Here is a 23,724-nt window from a genome sequence, read left to right on the forward strand (position 1 = left end):
CAGGTCTGTATGGTTGGTATTGAGATTAAAAGCTTGTGTCTCCATGCTGGTGGTGTCCTTGAACACACAGAGATCTGCCTGTCATGTGATCGGGGATTAAGGGCGTGTGCTACCACTGCCAGACTTCTGCTATGGCTTGCTATTAGCTCTGACCCCAGGCACTTTTATTTATTAACATACAAATAAAATCACATTTCAGCACAAATAAAATATCACCATACTTCATTCATGAGACTATGGTACCAGTCCTTTGGCTGTAAACTAAGAATACAAATGTCCACATTAACCATTGTTTGGGTATTTAAGAATATAAATGTATATCTGAACTAATGAAGGTATTATTTTTAGGAATACGAAGCCATCTACTTAGCAAAATTAACAATACAGATGATGTCACCACTCCAGATAGAAAGGTCCTTATCTGTTCATTCTGGTACCACAGGTAAGGGTGTTTCCTTTTTCAGAAAATTGAAGAGAAAGGTATTGGTGGGGAATAGAAAAGCATCTGATAAATGTTCAATGTACTACTGAGCAATGTAAGTTGTTTAGAAATGCTGAATAAACTATTTACAGTTTCAAGGATTAGCTGTCTAGTGAATAAACAGTATATGTACCTCTAATGTGCATAAAAGGGTTACCATAGCCGTTGAAGAGCATGTATCTCCTGGACCACATGGTACAGAGAGAACTGCCTCTACCTTCCAAGTGCTGGAATTAAAGGTGTGTGCAACCATACCCACCTACTCCTTTGCTCTCTCCTCTGATCCACTTATTTCATAGGTAACAGTCTAAGCAAACTCTCAACCTTTTATCTTCTTTTCCAAGTTCTTGCTGCTCATTTGTAACAGTTCTTGTAAGATTAGAGCAGGTTATGTGCCTATTGTTGAGCTGGCATTGAAGCACAAGTCCAGAATGCACCATTCAGGCCAGATGTTCCTTTCTTGGGCTCAGCTTCCCAGTTATCCTTGACTCTTTAATCTTGACCCTCCCTCCAATCACTGTTTCAACACTGTAATGTTTGCCAGAATCTTTAAAGCACACTTCCTTCCAAATAGTACTTTAAACAAAGGCTAGTTAGGTCAACACGAGCCTCTGAACCAGATTATCCTGGTATATTCTGTACATTGTGGTCAAATTTATTTTCTCACTTGTAATGATGTTTTGTTTTGCCAAAGACTTCATTGACTGTTCTCGAAGAAGTGTAGACTGGGAGATCTAATGGTTCTCATGAAGAGCCACAGGTAGCAAAGGTTCCCATATGTAGTAAAGCCCTTCTGGCTTTTCAGTTTGTGTTTCATTGCTCCTCTTAGTGTCTACCCTCCAAAACACTAAGTGGATGGTCTCCTGCAGTGGTTTTCTTGCTGTGCGTAAGATTCATCTTCTCTGTTCTTCCACACAGCTTAGATGCCATCTCCTCAAATGAGGCAGGGTTAGTGCACTCTTCTCCAACCCCTAGTGGGGACTCCTGGAGAAGTGCATCACTGCACCTGAAACTCCTATCAATCACCTGTATTTAGCTTTAGGACTTTCTTTCCACTTTTACTCTGTTGATGCTATATTTACACCTGGTTAGAATTTGCATTCTGAATTATATTATGATTTACCACAACTCTAAATCTACAGCCAGGCTGTCGTTAGTCACAGAGCACAGCCGACTGCCAGTTTAACTCTTCCTTCAGCTTTCCCTCCAGGAGACCCCTTTCTCAATGTAACTGCAGCCATGTAGAGATAATTTTCTTTCTTTGTGGGATGTTTCTGTACAGTCGTCTCTGGTGTAGGAAATCAGTCAGATCTCTTTATCTGCTATATACTTTCCTTGCTCCTAACCCATCAGTCTGGATGAGAAAGCCACAGCTTTAGCAGAAATATATCTTCAACTGCTCTTCTTCATAACAGCCACTATGTGAACAGAAAATTATATCTAAAAATCATACAAATGCAAACTAGCCTACTAGATGTGGTGTCCTACGACATATTACGCGTTGCCTCAACAGCATAAAGTTGGTGATAAGCAGATTTAATGTACCACTGACTCTTGAAAAGTTCTACTTTTCATTCTATTTTAAAACGGATGTTTATTATGAGCAATACCTAAGACATTAAGTTGCCAATGTAACTTTACTTTATGATGCAACATAAAGAACTGACTAAAGTTTGCCCTAAATTCAAGCATGAAGTTTTTGTGACACTTGTACATATCACATAGTGAAAGAACAGATTTTTGCTGCCTGTAGTCTTAACATGAGCTCACATAAGTTTTCCCTTTATTTTATATCACTCGGCAACCATTAGGTAGTCTGAAGAGAACACATGAAGAAGACGATGATTTTGGAAACATGCAAGTGGCGGCAGCACAGAATGGCTGAGCTCTGAGGACTGTTCCACGGATGTGAATTTCCATTTGGACAGGAGAGAATCCTAGTGATAATTGTAAAGTGGTAAAAACACAGATAGTTTCTTTTCAATTATATGTTGCTTCCAGACATATTTCTCTGCAACTTGTTGAGCAACACTTAAGATGTTGGACTTCTACAGTAGATGGCGCTGATGGGTGATGGGTTTACTTTACAAACAACACAAACAAAACAAAACAAAAAAACCACTTTACGGTTTTATTGTAAACCAAGAATTTTGAACTTGCAAAGAGGTATTATTGCAATAATGCACTTTTCATACTTGAAATTTATTTGTATGATATAAAGTTATTACTTTAAGCAAACTGCAAGTTGGGGGGACTTGTTTATAAATTTTGGATAATTTATAACAAATTTCCTAATGTTTCCTAAAAGCTCATTTTGTGTTATATATATATTACATTTAAAGTAATTTTACAGTTCACTTTTCTGATGGAGCCTCTTACAGAAACATTAACAAAATGTAGAACTTTCACATTTTTTAATATAATTCAGTAACTTAATTACCATTTTTTGAAATTTCTTAGCCCTTTATTTTTAAATCATGACTTTTGCCAACTACTTTACTAATCCAGTGAATACTTCCTTTCCAATTGCCTTCCTTATTCTAAACAAGAAAAAAAAGTTGTAATGATCAAAGAAAGAGGTCTTACTTCCAAAACCAGATACTCAAATATAAGGGTAGTGTTCTATTTCCATCTCCATTTTTTTCTTTTTGTTGTTTGTTTAAGCCAGAAGTTGACTCGGTCTTTTCAGAGTTGCCCAGCCCTTTTTACCTTTGTCCAAAATGGTTCAAAGTCGACTCTTAAGAAACCAAACTAATGTAGCACTGTTTCTTCAATATGAAACCCCCAAAAGAAAAAGTGCCTTGAATCAACAATTAAATCCTCATGACCTCTAAATTAGTATCTAGAGCAGTGAAAAGCTATTCACATTTTCTGTAATCTGTTTTTAAACCATAAATTAAACTGAATCTGTGAAGCTTGAAGAAAGTCGGTGATTTGGAAGGAGACATTTACTTCTTCGTTTCACGTTGTCTTGCTTCTGTGAGGCTGTTCAGCTGACAGCTTTGCCTAGAAGATCCATTGGAGAAAGCAGTTTGTGGATGGCTTCAGGGTATTGTAAATTACTGTTTTGACTTGTTCTTACATTTGTTCAAACTTACCCCATAATTTGCATTAGCAAAGTAACTTGATGGCTCTTTAGTTTTCCATGTTTTTATCTATATGTATAAAAGTTGTTCTACAAAACCCATTTTGCTATTTTAAGTGTGATGTGCAGAAGAGAGAAGTGTTTTTAACCTTTTGTATCTGATGACTTTAGGGTAGCACAAACACAGCTCCTTTATAGTTGACATTTCTCAGTCCTCTCTCGAGGTGCTTTCTTGTTGGGAATGAGAGCTATCCATTTCCAGGGTACCATGAGGCACTGTGCAGGCAGCCTGTCAGACTTAGTTAGTTACTGTAACAGTACGGAGAAGGCTCAGTCCTGCACAGTGGGAGCCTGACTATAAACCAGAGTTACTGTTAACTAGAGTTACTTCCTCTTTGGAGTTTGCATCCCATCTCCTACCTTTCCCCCCTAAAACCAGCATTGGGATCCACTCTTCTGCTGTGTCACTGGTGTGCTGGGCTAGTAGAGTCAGGATTACATTCGGCGTTCAAAACTTCCTAAGTACCCACCATCAATGGACAGGTCAACAGAAGATCTCTCTTGCAGTCAACTCATAATCTAGGACTCATTGAACAGAAATTGTGCTTAGAGTAATCTCCATATAAAATGACTTTTCAAGATGAGACATTTGAAATATTCTTAATTTTCATAAAAATATATGCTCCTCTTTAGGAGTCTGGCCAAAAATACAGAGTAGGCTATTGATAGTAATTTGTAGCTGGTAATCTTCCATTTTTCTAACCAGTCATTTTTATGTTCTCACGTGAAGTGCCTATCCAGCACGATATACTGGAAATAGTCTCACACACTCGAGACTGCCATCGGGTTGAGCACAGTTGATGTGAACAGTGAGGTTCCTTCTTTCCTAAGAAGCCTGCAAGTTTCTTGTTTTCTTCCACTGTGTTTACTAAGTAGCTGTCTTAGGTTCCGTTTCCAGTGATGTTTGATAACAGCCAACTATGATAAACTTAACCAATCACGTCTTAGTCTCTAGAACTGAATAATGAATGTCCACCCAGTTTCAACACTAAATATGTAGTCTGGGTTCAGAATTAAAAGTACATTTTTATCAAAACATAGGGAACTTCATTATCCTCATTTTGAAAGTTTTGAGATAGATACTGGAAACTTTGGAGTGGGGGTGGGTCTTCTCTTAGTTTGACTGGTTCCTGCTAATTTCTTGTCTAGTAGATGTTGACTTGTACCAACTGTGGTAGGAATGTTCAAGTGTGATAGCTTTGCTATGAACTTTCAACCACTAGCAGAGCAGAATATTCATTTGCAGGGGTATGGGGTTGTGCTTAATCTGAGTCTAGAAGTAATGTCAGAAAATGCTAAGCATGTCCTTTGTAAGAAAACACAAGGTTCCTAATTGTTTAATTACTATGGTAATTCAAACTAATTAGAAGTTTTTAAGTGCAATCTTGAATTATGAAGTTGAGATGTATATATTAGGATCTCAATTTGATGTAAAGTAAATGAGCAGTTACCTGACGGATTTTTTTTTTAAACTGGTTTAATCCATGAGTCTAAAGCATAGCTTCACTTCAGTATTTACATTATCTTTGTCCACTCAACACCACTCCAATAAGGAAATGATAGGAAATAGCTGAGACTTACACAAGGATTTTATTTATTTATTTTTTAATTAGGAAAATAAGTTTCTAGAGTCTTGAGTGCTGGATATTCTTTGTCTTTCCCATTCATGGCAGCTAAAGAAAAAAAAATCACTCAAAATATTCAGGTTTACATGTTAAGCTTTCTCACAGGGAGCTGCCATACCTCACAGTTCAAAGTGTTTTCTCAATCAGTAACATGATACTGACATGTAATTGCAATTTACTATGCAGCAAAAAGTGATTCAAGAAAAATAACATACAGTGTCTCTTTACCTCTGTATAGGCAATGGCTTACATTACTCTGCTTTTAACATTTGTACTCAGATGAAATGCTTCTGTATGTATAGGAATGTCACAGATGCAAGATGCTGCTAGCCTGGGCACAAAGTATTAAAATTATTTTGTGAAGACTGGTGGTTGTATTAAAACTGTTGTGCCATTGTACCTCAACAGATGATTGAGAAGCTCATTCATACTCCTTATGCCTCAAAACTTCTTTGCCTTCTGGGTAAAAATAACCCAGCTTTACTCCCACATATTAAGAAGGGTGAGTAGCCGGGCGGTGGTGGCGCATGCCTTTAATCCCAGCACTCGGGAGGCAGAGCCAGGTGGATCTCTGTGAGTTCGAGGCCAGCCTGGACTACCAAGTGAGTCCCAGGAGAGGCGCAAAGCTACACAGAGAAACCCTGTCTCGAAAAAAAAAACCAAAAAAAAAAAAAAAAAAAGAAGGGTGAGTGAACATTTAATATTGAAACTGTTTTCAGTTGGTGACATAATACAACTGTTTCTGTAAAGGGGGTTTAAGAGAAGATCTCAAAGACTCCATGGGATTATTGAAATACTAACATAGTAGATGGTTTTACCCCAGAGTTTGAAGGTAAGCGATAGAGTAAGATACTCAGTTTTCACTTTGGGGGAGGCTTATTTGACATGGGTAAAACTTAATGAAGCCCTGTCAAGGTTACAGGATTTCTGAAGACAAAACTGTTATTTTCATTAGTGACAGGTCACTTAGTTCACTGAACTTACTGTCAGAGATAAAGTCTGCAGCCAAAGTATTTCTATTTTGGAAAATCAACCTCGTGATTAGAGGGAAATCCAAATCCAATTGAAGTAACCCCCAAAATACTAAAAACTAACTAGGCTGTTATAAGCCCTATCTTAACCTCAGCGACTCAAGCCGATCATGGTGGTGCATGCCTGTAATACTAGCTCTTGGAACGTGCTTGGGAGTTCAAGGTTCTATCTTTTATTACGTGGTGAGCCTGGGTTACAGATTACCCTGTCTCAACAAACAAGAAAACACAAGACAAGATTCTAACATGAGAAACTATTCATATAAACAAGTTTAATGTAATAACATGGAATGCAAAAGATTAGAACCATTGTTAATAAAGTATCTTCTTCTTCTACTTTAAAAAATCATTAAAATAAATAAAACAGGACATTGATCAGAATAACAGTACCATTATAATCACATTAAATAGAAAAGCTACTGTTATTTTAAGGATGTAACAAAGGCAGTACCATACATATTTTGTGACTCAGAGGCTTCAGATGGCCATGATAAACCAGGGTAAAAGTATCCCACGGACAGCTGCTCACTCAATGAAGAAAAGAACCTCGGTTCTCAAGATCTGCCCTTGGATGATTCTAACATCATGTGACAGGTGAGACAGGTGGGTAGGCATTGTCTGCACAGAACTCTACAGTTAGTAAAATAGTTACTTAAACTGTTTTACCTTGTCACAGTTTTCATTTCTCTTGTTTCATTAAAAGACTGTCCAAGTTGTGTGCGATTTTAGGTTCAACCATGTTTACACGTGCAGATATGTATCTGGTTGTAACAACAGATGGGTCTGACTCCCTGTGATGTGAGAAATGGTGCACCCTTAAGTCTGTTTAGATGAGACTAAAATAATTTTGTGATAAGAAACAGCCTTATTCAATATATATACATATATTTAAAAATGAGCAGTAAGGAGCAGACATAACTCTTTACTACTCATACCCTTGACGACCAGGAAATGACAATAAACTTTAGAAAAATACAATGCAAGAAAAGATTCAAGTTGAAAATATATTCCTTTGGTTAAAAATCATCCCCTTTGTGATCATTTGTACTCTTAACTCAGAGCAAGTCCAAGCAGCCACAGGCATGCTCTTGTCACTACTACATTGCACACTACAGTGGTTTTCCAGTCTAGCAGGTATGGAGCTCACTGGCGGCAGCAACAAAAATGAACCGGAAAGCCTTGGAGCATCATCTTGATGGTCGTCTTTACTTCTGGTTCCTCAGACACATGTACTTTTCTTCAGATACTGTATAGTCAAACTTTTTGTAGAAGCCGACGTTTTGTGGTAGACATTCAAGGGTGATCTTGTAACAGTTCAGCTTCTTGCTTAGCAAAGTGAGAGTTGATAATAACCTGAAATTTTGAAAAGGGAAGTGTGGGAGACAGTATGAACCAAAATGGGCCTTGATGATGCTACAGATTAGTGATATATACAAATAAAACTAGTATTTATTAAGCACTCCTTTAAGTATCAAATGATGAAGTTGATAAGCATTTAAATTACTGAAGCATTTCTATCTTGTTTCAGACACCGCCCCCAGCCTATTAACTAACAGCCGACACCTCTTTATGGGAGGAGGGCTCCAGTGCAGCATGGTGGGGGGCCGTTTTGCAGCTCTCCTTTAGATGGGCTCTAGAAATCACTGCAAGTGCGGTCACTCTCTCGCCCATCTCACCAGCCTCTGAACATTTTTTTGTGTGAGGGTTGGAGAGATGATTTTCCAGAAGATGGGTTCAATTCCTAATACATATATAGCTTCTAACTGTATCTCCATTTCCAGGTGATCTGGAACCTGGCCTACATAGGTACCAGACTTACAAGTGGTACACAGACATACATGCAGGCAAAACACCTATATGCATAAAATTTAAAAAAATTCACATGCAGGACTAGAGAGCTGGCTTGGCATTAAACGAAGCACACTGGCTGCTCTTGGATCTGACTCCTGCTTTGGTTCCCAACAACCACATGGTAGCTCACAACCATTTGTAACTCCTCTCTCAGGGCATCTAATGCTGCTGTCTGCCTTCTAAGGTACAGGGAACACAAGTGATGCACTTGTAGGTGAAATACCCACTCAAGTAAAACAATTTTTAAAAGTTCACACGTGAGCATAGGTATAGTGAGTGGCATACTTGTAATTCCACCATCTGAGAGCCTGAAGCAGGAAGATTGCTGTGAGTTCAAGGAAGGCCAGCTGAACTAACTGCACACATGTGTAAGACAAGCACAGACTCAGAGACTGGGTATAAAAATACCAAGGGCTGAGAAAGCAGCAGTGAGGAGTGCTTGCCAAGCATGTGTGTGAAGTTCTAGGTTCAATCCTCCGTACTGGGATTGCAGAACCTGAACACAGCCAAATAAATAACTAACAACACTTTTTTTAAATACTAAAGACTATCAAATTGTGAGAATAATGGCCCGAATTATTTTTATGTAAGGACTCTAACTGGCTGTGGTGTTACACCTGTAACAGCACCTAAGAGGTGAAGGCAAGAGGGTCTGGAATTGAAGGCTCTCTTCTACCATAGCAAACCAGATCTTATGTCAAAAGACAAACCCCAAAATATGTTTGTGCCAGGGGCGGGGGATGGAACTCAGCGTTCAGGTTTGCCTAACATGCAGAATGTCCTCAATTCCTTATGGAACACTGTAAGGTTGCAGGTGGGGTGCCTTTGTTCTAAATGTACCCAAGTAAACACTTGCCATGTTCACATATATGAGTAAGTAATAGCTATAGTCTTAAAACAGTCTCATTATATAGCCTTGGCTGGCCTGGAACTGGCCATGTAGACCAGGTTAACTCACAGAGATATGCCTGCCTCTGCCTCTTTGAGCTGGGATTAAAGGTATGCCACCATGCCAAGCTTCATTAGTCATCTTAAAAGCTGATTTTTGAAGATGTGGGTCAAATAAACTTGATTAGTCTGAATAATACATGTATGTATTATTCAGAAACCATCTTACAAAGCCCAAGGAATAAGAATCCTGCATAAATATGTAATCTAAAGTGGGCCATGATGGTTCACACCTTTAATACAAGCACTTAGGTAGAAGCAGGCAGGAAAAAAAAAAAAAAGATCTAACTGCTGTAAGATATTAAATACACTAAAGGTGCTAACTAAGAGGTTTTCTCCTGTTGTGTGTGCTTGTGCATTTAGAAAGATCTTGTCATTAAAAGTTAAAAGAGGTTACTTTCCATAAGCCAGGCCTATTCTCCACTACTCCAGAGGCTGAGGAAGGAGGATCACAAGTTCATAGCCATGCTGAACTTAATGATACCCTTGTCTCAAAAAGAGAAAAAAGCCAGGCGTGGTAGTACACACGTTAATCCCCACAGTGGGAAGCAGAGGCAGGCAGATCTCTGAGTTCGAGGTCAGCCTGGTCTACAGAGTGGTTCCAGGACAACCAGGACTACACAGAGAAACCTTGTCTCTAAAACAAAAAGGTGTGCAAGTGGGGGCGACTAGTGACATAACTCAATGGTAGAACACAGTTCGATTACTTGCTACTCTGGTAAATGGAATATGTTTTCAATTCTCAAACTTGGGGGGCGGGGGGGAGTAAAAACTAGTGGCACTATAATTTTTCATTAAATTCAGTCTAAGATATAAAGTGAGAATGAGTTCAGAAACCAAAGGTCAGAAAGAACAACCAGGAAGACCTTATGAAATAAGTTTCTTGCTGAGAGACCAAACAGGGACAGGCCGTCCTGTTTGCAGGGTTCCAGGTGCTTACTCACAGTTTGCCGAGCTGCTTCCCTCTGCACTCGTGACTAACAACGACGTCTTCTACTCTCCCCCTCTACAAATGATCACAGTGGGACAGGAGGAGCGTTCAGCCTGTTTTCCACTAAGCCAGCAATACCAGTTATAATTATAGTCTTTATCATAGAGAAAACAGGAAAGTCCGTGTGCCTCACATTTTTAGTTATATCCCCAACTCTGTTCTACTGTTTAAATCTCCAATCCCAATCACCATAATGAAATCTTGTCATAAACACAGTACATCCAACGTCGCTTAATTACATTTTACTAATTTCAAGTGCAGAAAGCAAAATCCATAACCTAGATACTCTCCCCCACACACTTTGCCTCTCTCTCTCTCTCTCTCTCTCTATATATATATATATATATATATATATATATATATATATATATATATATATATATATATATATATATCTCAAGGGTTTTGGGTGACTCTGTGTAGCCGGGTCTGTCCTGGAACTCACTCTGTAGCCCAGGCTGGCCTTGAACTCAGAGATCCACCCGCCTCTGCCTCCCGAGTGCTGGGACCAGAGGTGTGCCCCACCACACCTGACCAGAGAACTTTTCTAAATGCTCCTTTTTTCCTACATTCAGAGAGCATGTGTGTGAATGGCTTGGGGCATCTGTGGAGGTCAGACTACACCTTGTAACAGTTCTCTCTCCACCATGTGGGTCCCAGGGATGAACTTGGGCGGTTCGACTCGGCACCGACCTTTACCACTTGTGTTATCTCACTAGCTCATCTATCTGGTTTTCATTGATTTGTAACTCACAGAAACTTGAGGAAAGTGTCTTCTGCTGAAGAATTCCAGCAAAGAAAAATTATGGGAAAACCGATTTTTTCTAATGAAGCTTCTAAGCTGGTTTCATTAGAAATCATCTCTGCACTTTACTCGTAGGCATTAAAGTGATCACATACCTTAGCACATGAATGGATAAATTTATGTTCTATGATCAGAGTTGCTGTAGCAACAATTTGTCCTAGGGTCACATCTTCCACAACTGTAACATAGTAATCCCCAGACTTCTTCATGTGCTCAAAAGAGTCTGTGGAAACGTAAAAAAGTGTTAGATGGTAGACAATAAAGAAAAGTTCCAGGCTTGTCTGACTTCATCTTTGAATAGTAAAGCTATTTTCCATAGGGCTTTGGTGTCCACTTTTTTTTTTTTTAAGACAAAGCAAGTGAAGTCAATCAAGCATAAGATATTTGTTTATTGAGACAGGGTGTCACTATGTCCCTCTGGCTATTTTAAAATTCAATGTGTAGAACAGACTGGTCTCAAACTCAAAGAGATCCACCTGCTTCTGCCTCCCAAACTCTGGGATTAAAAGTATGTGCCATTGCTGGGCGGTGGTGGTGCACGCCTTTAATCCCAGCACTCGGGAGGCAGAGGCAGGCCAATCTGTTCAAGGCCAGCCTGGTCTACAAAGTGAGTTCCAGGAAAGGCGCAAAGCTACACAGGGAAACCCTTTCTCAAAAAAAAAAACAAAAACAAAAACAAAACAAAACAAAAAAATTATGTGCCACTACACTTGGCTAGTTTAAACTTGTAAAACTACTATGTTATTTAAAATTCCAAGGAGTTGAAATACCATCAATTAGCACTGAATGGTCCACACATAGAGATGTAACACAGAGAGGGGGCTTGCCTCTGTGCCCAGAAACACACACATAAAATCTAGTACAAAGTAAGTCTTGGGTCTTTTAGGTGAACAACACTGTATTACAGATAAATAGTACATGTAGCCAGTTGTGTGACTAAATGTCAATATCTGCCGATTTAATATACATTTATTTAAAACTAATACTCAAAAATACTCAAAGAACATAGCTGCAGGTTTTTACAAGAGCCCATTATGGGTGGGAGGGATGGCTGAGAGGTTAAGAGCACCTGCAGCTCTTCTAGAGGTCCTGAGTTCAATACCCAGCAAACGTGGCTCACAATCTATAATGGGATCTGGTGTTTTTTCTGGCATGTAGGAATATACGCAGACAGAACACTATACATAATAAATAAATCTTTAAAAAAAAAGATGAAGCAAGAGCCTATTATATCCACGATTCACAGTCTTGGTTTCAAAATATTTTGACAAAACAGTTTTCTGTTGTTTTTCCTATGTTTCAGGATTACATGTTTGTTCTTTTAGAAATAGGATCTTTGTTTGCTTTGAAAGCACCTTACAAAGATAACACAGATATGTCCCCATTTAAGCAGTTTTTCCAAAGTTATACAACAAATAAAAGCAAAGCTGTGTTCCTGCAAATAATGTTTAGCACTTTATATTGCTGGGAAAACTACAATTTTCATCTAATCTGATATGTATGCAAACCCCAGGAGTTTAAAAGCCAAGTTATGTAGTTCTCAGATACTGTTTAGTTTCAAAGTCTCACTCTATATAGGTCTGAAGTAGGAAAAAAAAATTCAATGAAGGAAACTAAACAGAAATGTAGATGTCTACAAATGGCGCCCAACGTGTTGGCAAGAGTTTCCACCTAAAACTTGAGAAAAAAGATTCTAAAATGGAACTAAAAACAGCTTCTTAATTGTCTCTCTCAAATGAGCAGCAGCTGCCGGTTTGAGTTACTGGCGGGTTCCTGGCGTGTGCGCTTGACCTGCAGTATGGCGGGAATGAGGCCTCTGCAAATGGAACATTAAGCTGCGTGGCGGATTTAGCCTTTGCTAGTACAAAACAAAAAAAAAGAGGTTTCTGGGCTACACGCTGCTTGGATAAAAGTGTAGACCCACTATTTCTGAGACTTGATGGCTCCCAGAGCTGGTGGAAAACGTACCACCGCCAAGTTGGGAAATTGAAGGGGGCGGAGCCAGCAGCCACAGAGCCGTTTCAGGCTTAGAAGGCTACAGTTTAAAGCAATAAGTTCGCAATAAGACAGATTCAGATGGAACAAGACTTTAAATGCTTTACAATGTGTGTAAAAATGTACATAGGCTTGGAAGAGAGAGGAAAAGGAACATAGACAGCTATATAAATAGAAAGTTTAAAAAAATAAAGTCTTTAAAGAGAAAGTAAAAGTAATATAAAAAATAAGCCACATAAAGATGGCTATCACACAGAGAATCTGGATTATGTTCTCTTTGATATTTGTAGCTGAAGAAAAACATTTGATTGCAAAGGCTGTTGAGTTATGCCAAAATGTATATTTTAAAGGTACCTTGACTTCAAAATTTAGATGTAAGGATACGTTGCTTTGGAAAAGAGGCTCTATTTTTGTCTCTACAGAAAGCCAGAGGCTATGGATTTGTTCCAGATTAAGATACATCAGGTTTGACCAGCCAAGACCCCCTGAAAGGTCTCCGATGACACCATGGCCCAGATGATCCAACATCCAAAATCGTTTCAAGGCAACTGGCTCAGACGATACAGTCTCACGGACTACTCCATGAACCTAAAATTTTCTTTGTATCTCCATAAGATACTGCGCCCCCCTCCAGCAGGAAGTAGTAACAGAAGCTACGCCCAAATTCCCAAATATACCAAGCTGGCTTTAAAGATGTGTAAAAGTTAAAACCTTCCTTTTTAAAAAAAAGAAAAGGGGAAGTGCTGTGGGATGTTCTGTATGTCCTGTGGGAGCCCTTCTTGGGTTCTTTGTGGCGTTACCCAGCAGGTCCGCATAGAGGATGATTAGGACCATGGGCCTGAGTGCAGGTGTCTGAGATGGTCTGCACTTGGCTGTGCTGGAGGATGCTCTGTATGTCAAGTTGTTCTGATTGATCAATAAATAAAACCTGATCGGCTGTGGCTAGGCAGGAAGGATAGGGGGACTAACAGAGAGGAGAAATAAAAGGACAGGAAGGCAGAAGGACTGACTGCAGCCGCCGCCATGACCAGCAGCATGTGAAGATGCCGGCAAGCCACCAGCCACGTGGCAAGGTATAGATTTATGGAAATGGACTAATTTAAGCTATAAGCACAGTTAGCAAGAAGCCTGCCACGGCCATACAGTTTGTAAGCAATATAAGTCTCTGTGTTTACTTGGTTGGGTCTGAGCGGCTGTGGGACTGGAGGGTGACAAAGATTTGTCCTGACTGTGGGCAAGGCGGAAAACTCTAGCAACAGATGTCAGCCTTCGCTCAGCCTGGTTGGAGAAGTTACCTACTAAAGGAAGGGCATTAGTAGGAAATGGGAACAGGCTGTGTTAAAGGAAGAAGAGAAAAAGGTTCCTGCTGTCCTTGCCTGTGATTAACTGTGATCTTGGGAACGCTTCTTTCTGGGAACCCATTTTCTCATGTCTCAAAGCAGGAAAGGGATTGTTAGACTAACTCTAAGATACCTGCCAACCCTAAATCCAATAAAAAAAAAAAAAAAAAAAAAAAAAAAAAAAAAAAAAAACCTTTAAACATTGAGGAACAAAAAGAATAGGAACATAATTTTTTTTGTAGTTATTTGCATTTGTTATTTTGCCTGCATGTGTATCTGTGTAAGGGTGTCAGATCTTGGAGTTAGAGACAGTTGTCAGCTGCCATATTGGAGTTGAACCCAGGTCCTCTGAAGGGCAGTCAGAGCTCTTACCCACTGAGCCATCTCTACAGCCGCCAGAACATAAACATTGTAGTTTTTTGTTTGTTTGTTTTGTTTTGGTAATGAAATTTCTGTGCTTAACATAACCACACGGAAGGAGACAACCACAATAAACGCAAATAACCCTAAAGTGGTCCCCCAGTAACTATCAAGGTATCGTTCAAATATTTGGATTCTATAAATGAGGATTGCTAGTTCATACCTTTCAGCTCTTTGAATAAGTGGGTACTGAACAGAGTTCTAACCATACAGACAAGGTACCCCATGGTACTTACTCATGAACTGCTCAGGGCTGACGACACCAGTCTCTGTCAACTGACCCAGTAACTTAAAAAAACCTAGTTTTAAAACATTTCAAGGCAAGAGAAAAGCAAAAGAAAGATTAAAATATGCAAAGAAGTAAAATGTTCACTGGGTAGGTTTAAGGAAATTACTTTTTCAAAACTCCATAATCATGTTTCCATTATAATCCTTAATCAACGCCGGGCGTTGGTGGCGCACGCCTTTAATCCCAGCACTCGGGAGGCAGAGGCAGGCGGATCTTTGTGAGTTCGAGGCCAGCCTGGGCTACCAAGTGAGTTCCAGGAAAGGCGCAAAGCTACACAGAGAAACCCTGTCTCGAAAAACCAAAAAAAAAAAAAAAAAAAAAAAAAAAAAAAAAAAAAAAAATCCTTAATCAAGTTTTTGTTGATTAAACATGCAAATTTCCAATAGAGTCTGCAGTGTGCATTCATTGCATATAGTACTGAATTACATAAGGACATTTTCATACAAGTACCTATTGCATTATTTTTATTAAACTGCAACCTATTCTTTTTATAATCAGAAAGCAAATGACAGCCCTCAACCTTATTTGCCTGCAAAGATTTTAGAATAGGGCCAGGCAGTGGAGGCACACACCTTTAATCCCAACACTAAGGAGGCAGAGCCAGGTGGATCTCTGTGAGTTCGAGGCCAGCCTGGGCTACAGAGTTCCAGGAAAGGTGCAAAGCTACACAGAGAAACCCTGTCTCGAAAAACAAAGACAAAAAACAACAACAAAAAAAAGATTTTAATTACAGAACCAGCATGTACATTGTTCATTGCTATTAAAGATTTATGTAAGGGATACCACATTTTCCTTAACACTTGAAGTGCAAGATTCTCACTTCCACAAATTATCATTTGTAAGCTACAATGTAACTGATATAACACTGTTTAGACAACTTTCTAAATTTCTAATTTTACTAATGTTAATACAGCCAAGGCATAATGGTGCGTGTCTTTAATCCCAGCACTCAGGAGGCAGAGGCAGGCAAATCTCTGAGTTCAAGGCCAGCCTGGTCTATATAGAGAGTTCTAGGATAGCCAGGGCTAAATAGACACTGTCTTTAAAAAAAAAAAAAATACCCTAATGATAATGCTAAAAATATATTTAGAACTCTTGAGTCATAATTTTTCTTTCTTTTTAATATTTTTAGATTTATGTATTTATTATGTACACAGAAAAGGGTGTCAGATCTCATTACAGATGGTTGTGAGCCACCATGTGGGTGCTGGGAATTGAACTCAGGACATCGGGAGGAGCAGTCAGTGCTCTTAACCTCGGAGCCATCTCTCCAGCCCCAAGTCTTAATTTTTCAACGTGCAGTAATTCTAACCGAAGTTACTTTTCTCAAATACCTCTGAAGAAGAAAATAGTCTGGTAAAATGTTGATTCTTCATCACCAAAGTTTCAGAAAATTATTTTGGATAATTTAGATATTATAGAATTACACTGGAGTACATAAAACCCCTTCAATTTGTCTGTGAATGTTATTTCTGCATATCTAGCTTCTTGGAGAAAACTCTTTTCCATGTGTTTAGACAGTATAACTTCATTTTTGTTTTTGAGGCATCCCTTTGGAAGGAGTACTACTGTATTTAGTTATTTTAAATACATCATAGGAGTATCCTGCCTCCATGATACATACCTATTACAACTGAGTGCTCCAGTCATTCCAAGGACAAACTCAAGTACTCTCTAAGTTAGCATCATGCTTAGGAAGAAAGCATGGATTTCTAGTCAGGTTTGCAAACTAAATTGGGCCCATACCTTTATTCAAGTCACCAGTACAAAGAGGCCTCAAAACCAAGCCTTCTCCAGGATTCATTGGAGAAATGGCTGGAGAAAATGTAGCTGTATTCTGACTCCAGTCCACTTCTTTGAGTAGACTTGGGTCAAACATAGGTGTTTCGTCGGGCTTCATCTTTCCAGTAAAGTCTAAAATAAAATTTCAAATGTTAAAAGGCTTTATTAGTACAGAAAATGTGTGCTGGATGAGGAAGTTAATTTCATATAAATGGATTCTATAACATTATATGAGCTACTTTAACTTTAGCTACCTAGACTACAACTGTAAACATGTAGAAAAAACAATTTTACTATCAGATGAAAAATGGGCTGAAATTAAGGGCGACAATAATGGGTGAATAAGAAGTTGAACAAGAAGAAAACTTGGAAACTCCATTTTCCAGGTCACTGGAGACATTTTATCCCCGTGGGCTGGTGCCACTAGTGCAGTGGTTCTCAACCTGTGGGTCACAACCACAGTGGGGAGCCACGTGACCCCATCATAGGGGCCACATACCAGATAAGCCTGTATTCCAGAGACCTACATTACGATCCCTACAGGAGCAAAATTACAGTTACGAGGTAGGAACAAAAGTAATTTTGTGGTCGGGGTCAGCACAGCACGAAGAACCAAAAGGTCGCAGCCTTAGAAAGGTTGAGAACCAGTGCTCTGTCTGTGTGACAGTGACATCTTGTGGATCGCGTTTGCACGATTCCAATCCTGCACTTTATTACTAGGCTCAGAAATCATGTGGTATCTCTGCACTAAAGACCCACTGGAGTATGTGAATGTGACTTGTTTCTGTCATGTGACCCACGAACAAGATAACTGGGTAGTTATTCAAATGACTTCATTATTCTCTACAGTCACAGTAGTATTTGTCCTTAGCCATGACAGATACTGAGTGTCTGCATTTTGTTTTCATGACAGTTTTCTAAAAAGCCTATGTTACCTGCTTCTAAACATTTTAAGAATAACCAGTGTGTGTGTGTGTGTGTGTGTGTGTGTGTGTGTGTGTGTGTGTGTGTTTGTGTTTGATGCTGTGGACCAGACACAGTGGAGCATGCTTGTAATCCCAGAATTTCAGGCACCCAATGAAGAAGTGTTTTAGGTCAGTCTGGGTATGTTGTGGATTACTGTCTCAAAACACACATATGACAAATGTGATATGAAACCCTGTCTCAAAAATTTATGAAGTCATAATAAATTTTAACTAGTTAATAGTTTCAGTTTTCTGTACATTTCTTTAGATTATTCTATTCTGTGGATAATCATAAAAACATGTAATATTAATTTGGTGAGTACTTTATATTTGTTCATTCTTTAACAACAATAAAAGATGTATCCTGATTTATCCCCAGGATAAAATAAACAGACCAGGCAGTAGACAGGAGCTTGCTCAAGGCTCCTGGGTCAATAGGAATAACAAGGCAACAGATGGCTTTACATGTGCCAGTGTGGAGGTTACTCGGTTTAATGCTTGCTATTTCTAACCCTGAGCTAGCTCTTCATTTGATTCTGTACATTACCACGTTACATCACTGAGGCAGAAGGATGTCACCTCCTTAACTACTAGGCTAGTATAGTTCAATTCTGCATGCCATTGTTGTACAAGAGTTAGACCAGCACTTGTAATCTCTATTTTGGAAAAGAGAATTTCAGACTAATTAAAAGTGTAATAAAAGTATTCTGGAAAGACCTGGCACTAGGGAAGCAGAGGCAGGCAGATCTCTGTGAGTTCAAGGCCAGCCTGGTCTACAGAGTTCCAGGACAGCCAGGGACACAGAGAAACCCTATCTGAAAAAACCAAACCTAAAGAAAAAAAAAGTATTCTGGATAGAAATAAGAACCAGTTGTCCAGGCACCAAGAAATAACTATTGTGTTGTTTTAAGAAGGTGTTTGCAATACAGAGGCAGGTACATTTGGGTTCACCTGAATGCTCTTCAAATAGTAAAACCCTCCTGGTGGCCAGGGAAAGGGATGACGTTGGGAAAGGGAAGGCAAGATGTGATAGACACCAGATCCCCAAAGGGTTATCAATAGTTGATTTCCAAAAGAAATGTCTTGAAGGCCCCCAGATAAAGCTACACTCTCACTAAACTGCCTTGCTCATGTCATCCCACAGTTAAACCTGCAGCTCCCAGGTAACTAACACATGGAGATTCTCAGGGGGTGGGCCTGCCAGGAAGGCATGCATGCTGTGTCCCTTCCCCCTGGCCCCACTCAGCAGTTATCCCCATGGCCCCGACTCCCCGCCTCCCTTTGTCCTTTGCTAAGCCAGTTACCACCCATCTGAAAGGCCATTTTAGATAAGCTACCCTCCTGGCAAAGGTCAGAGCTCAGGGAGCAAGCAGATATGGCATCTCATGATAGGCATGGCAATTTGGAGCCACCCATGTCCAAAGTCAGTGGGTGAGGAAGCACATTATCTACAAGGAAGCCACATAAATAATGAAGGAAGAACTAAACAAACGACATGATCATCACTTCCATGATGTAGCTTAGGTTGCCTTCCCACTCTTTGCTGTATGTGTGCACATGTGTAGGCATGTTTGCATGTGTGTTGGGTACATGTGCACATGCAGGGCTGTGAGTGTGGAGGCCCATGGTTGACATCAGGTGTCCTCGATCACTCTCCACTTTAATTTTTTTTTTTTTTTTGGTTTTTCGAGACAGGGTTTCTCTATGTAGCTTTGCGCCTTTCCTGGAACTCAGTTGGTAGCCCAGGCTGGCCTCGAACTCAGAGATCCGCCTGCCTCTGCCTCCTAAATGCTGGGATTAAAGGCGTGCGCCACCACCGCCCGGCTCACTCTCCACTTTATATACAGAAACAAGTTCTCTCCCCAAACCCTGGACTCACTTTTTAGGTTGGTGTAAATAGCCAGTTTACTCAACGGATTTCTGTCTCCTGGTGCTGTAATTCCCAGCCCACCCTACTTCTTTACATGGGTTCTGGCAATCAGTCAAGGAATTCTGGTCCTCAGTCTTGCAAACGATTTACCCTCTCAGCCACCTCCCCAGCCTACCTCCAACTCCTGATTCTGTCTCCATGTTCCCCACGTTGACCATGTTGAGAGTACACAAGTGTTCCACCATACCAGACCCCTGAAGCAACCTTAAATCAGTTTCTAGCACCCATTACTAAGTAGAGGGGGACAGCCATTGGTCCAGTTAAAACCAAAAGATCTGGAAGCAGTCAAACTCCTTTTAAAACAGGCTTCTTCCTCTTTGAGGTTTTCTAAATCCCATCTTCCTAGTCATAAAGACATGATGCTGACAGAGGTCATGCCTCATTACAATCTAATAAAAATTCAGGTGAGGTGGCTGACACCTGTACAGTATACCCAGTACTAGGGAGGCTGGGGCATGGGCTCTGGGACGTCAAGGCCAGCAGGGCCACCACAGTGGCACCTGCCTCAAAGAACAACACACACACACACACACACACACACACACACACACACACACACACACACACACGAAAACTAACTATGGAAACTGGAGTAAACGGAAAATTCTTTTTAAAGCTGGTTTTAAGATATCCCCACACCCACCCTACACCCGGGAACTGGGTGGTGCAAATTTAAGGCTAGCCCTGGCTACATGAAAACTTCACTCTCTAGCACTTCAAGATTCATCACCAGCTAACTAAAGTTCGGTTATATAAATAGAAATATACAAAATGTAAACTCTAATTCAAAGCACCGTCCCCCCAACCTGTTGTGTGTAACTGCTAAATAAGCGTTCCTTTACAAGGCTGGAGTACCGCCTTGGCCCTAGTCTGGTAAGTCTCTAGTCAATGAATAATGAATGACGTGAGGTCTCGTTTAGCAATCATATTTCAGAAAGGCACAAAGAAAAAAGACTGCCACATTGCCACTAGTGACAACACAAGTGTCATACATCAAACTATGTTTATAATAGTACCGAGGGGTTTTCCCCAACTGAATACATTTTAGAGACCATTTCAAGTTTGGCTTTCCAGCCTCTGAATGAGATTGGATACAAATGGAAGCTGCTGCTTCTAGGAAGACAAAACAGAGCAACAAGTAGTGAACACTGAAGACCAAGATTTACAAATTTCTAAACATCATCTACAGCCATATCAAACTCTCTGTGATGGGTGACCGGTAGGTAGATAGCTCTCAAGTGTCTTCAATGCATGAAGTATTTCCTGATAGTGTATTTGATCTACACCATCTTTTTATCTCCAATCTAGTTGGATAGTTGGAGCTCGGAGTCCCCAAGACAAGCCTAAAGGTCAAATGAGCAGCCTGTGATGAGGGTCCTCTCGTTTTTCCCGTTGAGTTCTACAGCAGAAAACTCAACAGATGACAATCTTTGCATCATGGTATCTGTTTCTACCATACGAATCCTGCCTTAAAATATCTCAATTTCCTGAGACCCATTCTTGGATTAATTAAGGGCTGATTATCCCAATAAAACGAATCCTTATGTATTTTTACTTTAACAGATTTTGTGTTTGCCTCACATAAACATTAGTTCCTGCACACAATAGAAACCACACAGTGTTTCTAGGGGTACAAGTCCCAGGTCCCCCACCCCAGGCTTCATACAGTCTGTGCAGGGGTTCTTTAGAGCTGGAGCCAGTCTTCAGCCGCTCTGACCGCTGGACCGGTAAAAGGGAACCCAGGGTTAGCGCCGCTTCACAGCGAAGGCGGCAGAGTCCCCAAGTCCCACGCCACGGACACTCCGGTCTCTAGGCCCTCCAGGACCCTGCCCGGCCGGACCGCGGGCCACCATGCCTAGGAGCCAGGCTCCTGGGCAGGGGCGTTCCGGACTCCGGGGTCTGCAGCCTCAAGGCAGTCCCAAGCCCGCCCTACCTCCTGTCCCAGCCCCGGGTCACCTCACCGCACCGAAGCGATCCACGTTCCCCTCCAGGCGCGTCAGTCTCCACGCCGGTCACAGCGCCGCATCCGGATCCGGCTGCAGCGCCAGCACCACCCCCTTTTGTACCCCACTCCCCCCTCGCGCCGCAGCCGGAACCGCCGGGACAAACGTGGCCGGACCAACGCCTCCGCCCTGCCCCGCCCTCACGCACGGGCTGCGCACGCGGAGGCCGAGCCACGCACACTACTCCGGGGCTCGGGGGGGGGGGCAAGGGGCGGGGCTCCGGGCCTGGGGGCGGGGCTCCGGGAGACAACGGAATACTATTGGATGGGGCGGGGCTCCGGAGTAAGGGGCGGGGCTCCGGGAGACAACGGAGTACTATGGGATGGGGCGGGGCTCTGGGGCAAGGGGCGGAGACCGGGGCGGGACTCCGAGGCACAACAGAGTTCTCTGTGGCTCTGGGGGCGTGGCGTGGCGGCGCTCCCGGGCCTTTCAGGCGATTCCGGCCTGTGGGGCAAGGACCAGGGCAAAGCTTGCAGGGACAGTTTACCTTCCAGGCGTGTCCTTGGCTCGATGCGCCCTTGTGCCACCGTCACCCTCACTCCTAACCTGAAAATAAATTCGTAAGAGTATAATCAGCGTATTGCGATGACCACTGTGGGTTCCTTTGATTCTCAGAGCCCCAAGGCTCCTGCCCGATTAGTCTGCTCTGTCCTCTCTCCTCACATGCAGTCCATTAATCAGGACTTAGGTTGCTCACTAGGGATCGTGGTCTCTGATTGCCAAATGTCTGATACATGGCTCTTGTCTTCTAGAAACATGAGTTGGGACCACTCCTTCAAACCCGTCTAGACTGTTCTCTCTCTCTCTCTCTCTCTCTCTCTCTCTCTCTCTCTCTCTCTCTCTCTGTCTGTCTCTCCCTCCCTCCCTCCCTCCCTCCCTCCCTCCCTCTCTCTCTCTCTCTCTCTCTCTCTCTCTCTCTCTCTGTCTGAGACAGGGTCTTTCTACATATGTATGGCTGTCCTGGAACTTACTATATCTAGACCAGGGTGGACTGGGCCTTCTCTGCCTCCCAAATGCTGGGATTAAACGTGTGTGCCACCATGCCTGGCTCCCTCCTATTTTTTTTTTTTTTTTGGTTTTTCGAGACAGGGTTTCTCTGTGTAGCTTTGCGCCTTTCCTGGAGCTCACTTGGTAGCCCAGGCTGGCCTCGAACTCACAGAGATCTGCCTGGCTCTGCCTCCCGAGTGCTGGGATTAAAGGCGTGCGCCACCACCGCCCAGCTGAATCCACTTTTAAAAGGCAACTACTAATTTTAAATATTTTACATTGGATTGGATTTTTGTATATTGTATACAAATTATGTATATTGATACAAATTTGAGATCGATTTTGTTAGAAAATACTGTACATATGTTTCTAATCTTGTTCAAGGTATTGTATCTATACAGTTCATTTAACAATGTAATGTAATTTGCTAGTCCTTAAAAGTTATTATTACCAATTAATTAGGATATAAGGAAATGAAAGCAGTCATTACAATCAAACTTTTAGTCATATTAAGCATGTTTTCAAGGTCAAGCAGAGATATATTTTAGACAGATCATCTCCAAACACTTCAGAGATCTGCAGAATATGCCATTTGAGATGTTTTAACAACATAGGTTTTTTTTTTTTGTTTTTTGTTTTTTTTTTTTTTATGACAATGAGACATGTCGGCTCCTGGCAGTACCAATCTACTCCAGAGAGGATGATGGGCATTGAAGAAACTCCTTATGAAGTTTACTTCCTTTGTGGCAAAAGTTAGCCACTGGGCAAGAAAATGTCCTTGACTCAACTGCTGACAGTATGCTGTCCAAAATGGACAAGCAGGACACAAGAGAAAGGACTGCCAATCCCCAAGACAAGGTAGGAAAGCTCTTTAGAAAATCTTGCTTCACAGATGAGTCTGTCAGATATGCTAAGCCTATAGGCTGAAGATGACGCCCCAATGTTGCAGAGAAAAATCGGGTGACTGACCAGGCATCCAGCTGTTTCTGTCGTTGTTTGCATTTCTTAGAAGTCACTTGTCTGCACTTCCTGTTTAACTAGGTAATATTATCTCCTCCTCGGGTCTCTGAGAGAGTTGAAGATTAGATAGTTATAGTTTTCCTTGTTAACAAATTCAGAAAGGAAACTCACTAAAG

At 41.2% G+C, this 23,724-nt stretch overlaps 1 protein-coding gene and 1 long non-coding RNA gene across 6 annotated transcripts in view; one reads left to right on the plus strand and one right to left on the minus strand.

Annotated features, from left to right (window-relative positions):
- Positions 1–5,656, plus strand: part of LOC143267355 (uncharacterized) — a 19,643-nt gene extending 13,987 nt beyond the window's left edge. For both annotated transcript variants that reach the window (XR_013042352.1, XR_013042351.1), the window contains 2 exons: positions 349–442; positions 2,293–5,656. This is a non-coding gene — a long non-coding RNA (uncharacterized LOC143267355). The remainder of the gene's footprint in view (positions 1–348; positions 443–2,292) is intronic.
- An 865-nt stretch (positions 5,657–6,521) lies between these two features.
- LOC102909736 (glucosamine 6-phosphate N-acetyltransferase) lies at positions 6,522–21,742 on the minus strand. 4 transcript variants are annotated; one of them, XM_076544825.1, is made up of 6 exons: positions 21,565–21,742; positions 16,668–16,835; positions 14,869–14,931; positions 10,973–11,100; positions 10,026–10,087; positions 6,522–7,635 (listed from the first exon to the last, which is right to left on the minus strand). In XM_076544825.1, the coding sequence occupies exons 2-6, from the start codon at positions 16,819–16,821 to the stop codon at positions 7,488–7,490; spliced, it is 555 nt and encodes a 184-aa protein (XP_076400940.1). In that variant the 5' UTR covers positions 16,822–16,835; positions 21,565–21,742; the 3' UTR covers positions 6,522–7,487. The 4 variants fall into 4 exon arrangements, with proteins under 4 accessions (XP_076400940.1, XP_076400942.1, XP_076400939.1 ...); XM_076544827.1 differs by having other exon boundaries at positions 21,560–21,732; XM_076544824.1 differs by having other exon boundaries at positions 21,555–21,695.
- Positions 21,743–23,724: the final 1,982 nt, after the last annotated feature.

This window comes from Peromyscus maniculatus, chromosome 9 (genome assembly GCF_049852395.1).
Source record: "Peromyscus maniculatus bairdii isolate BWxNUB_F1_BW_parent chromosome 9, HU_Pman_BW_mat_3.1, whole genome shotgun sequence".
In the NCBI taxonomy this organism is placed as follows: domain Eukaryota; kingdom Metazoa; phylum Chordata; class Mammalia; order Rodentia; family Cricetidae; genus Peromyscus; species Peromyscus maniculatus.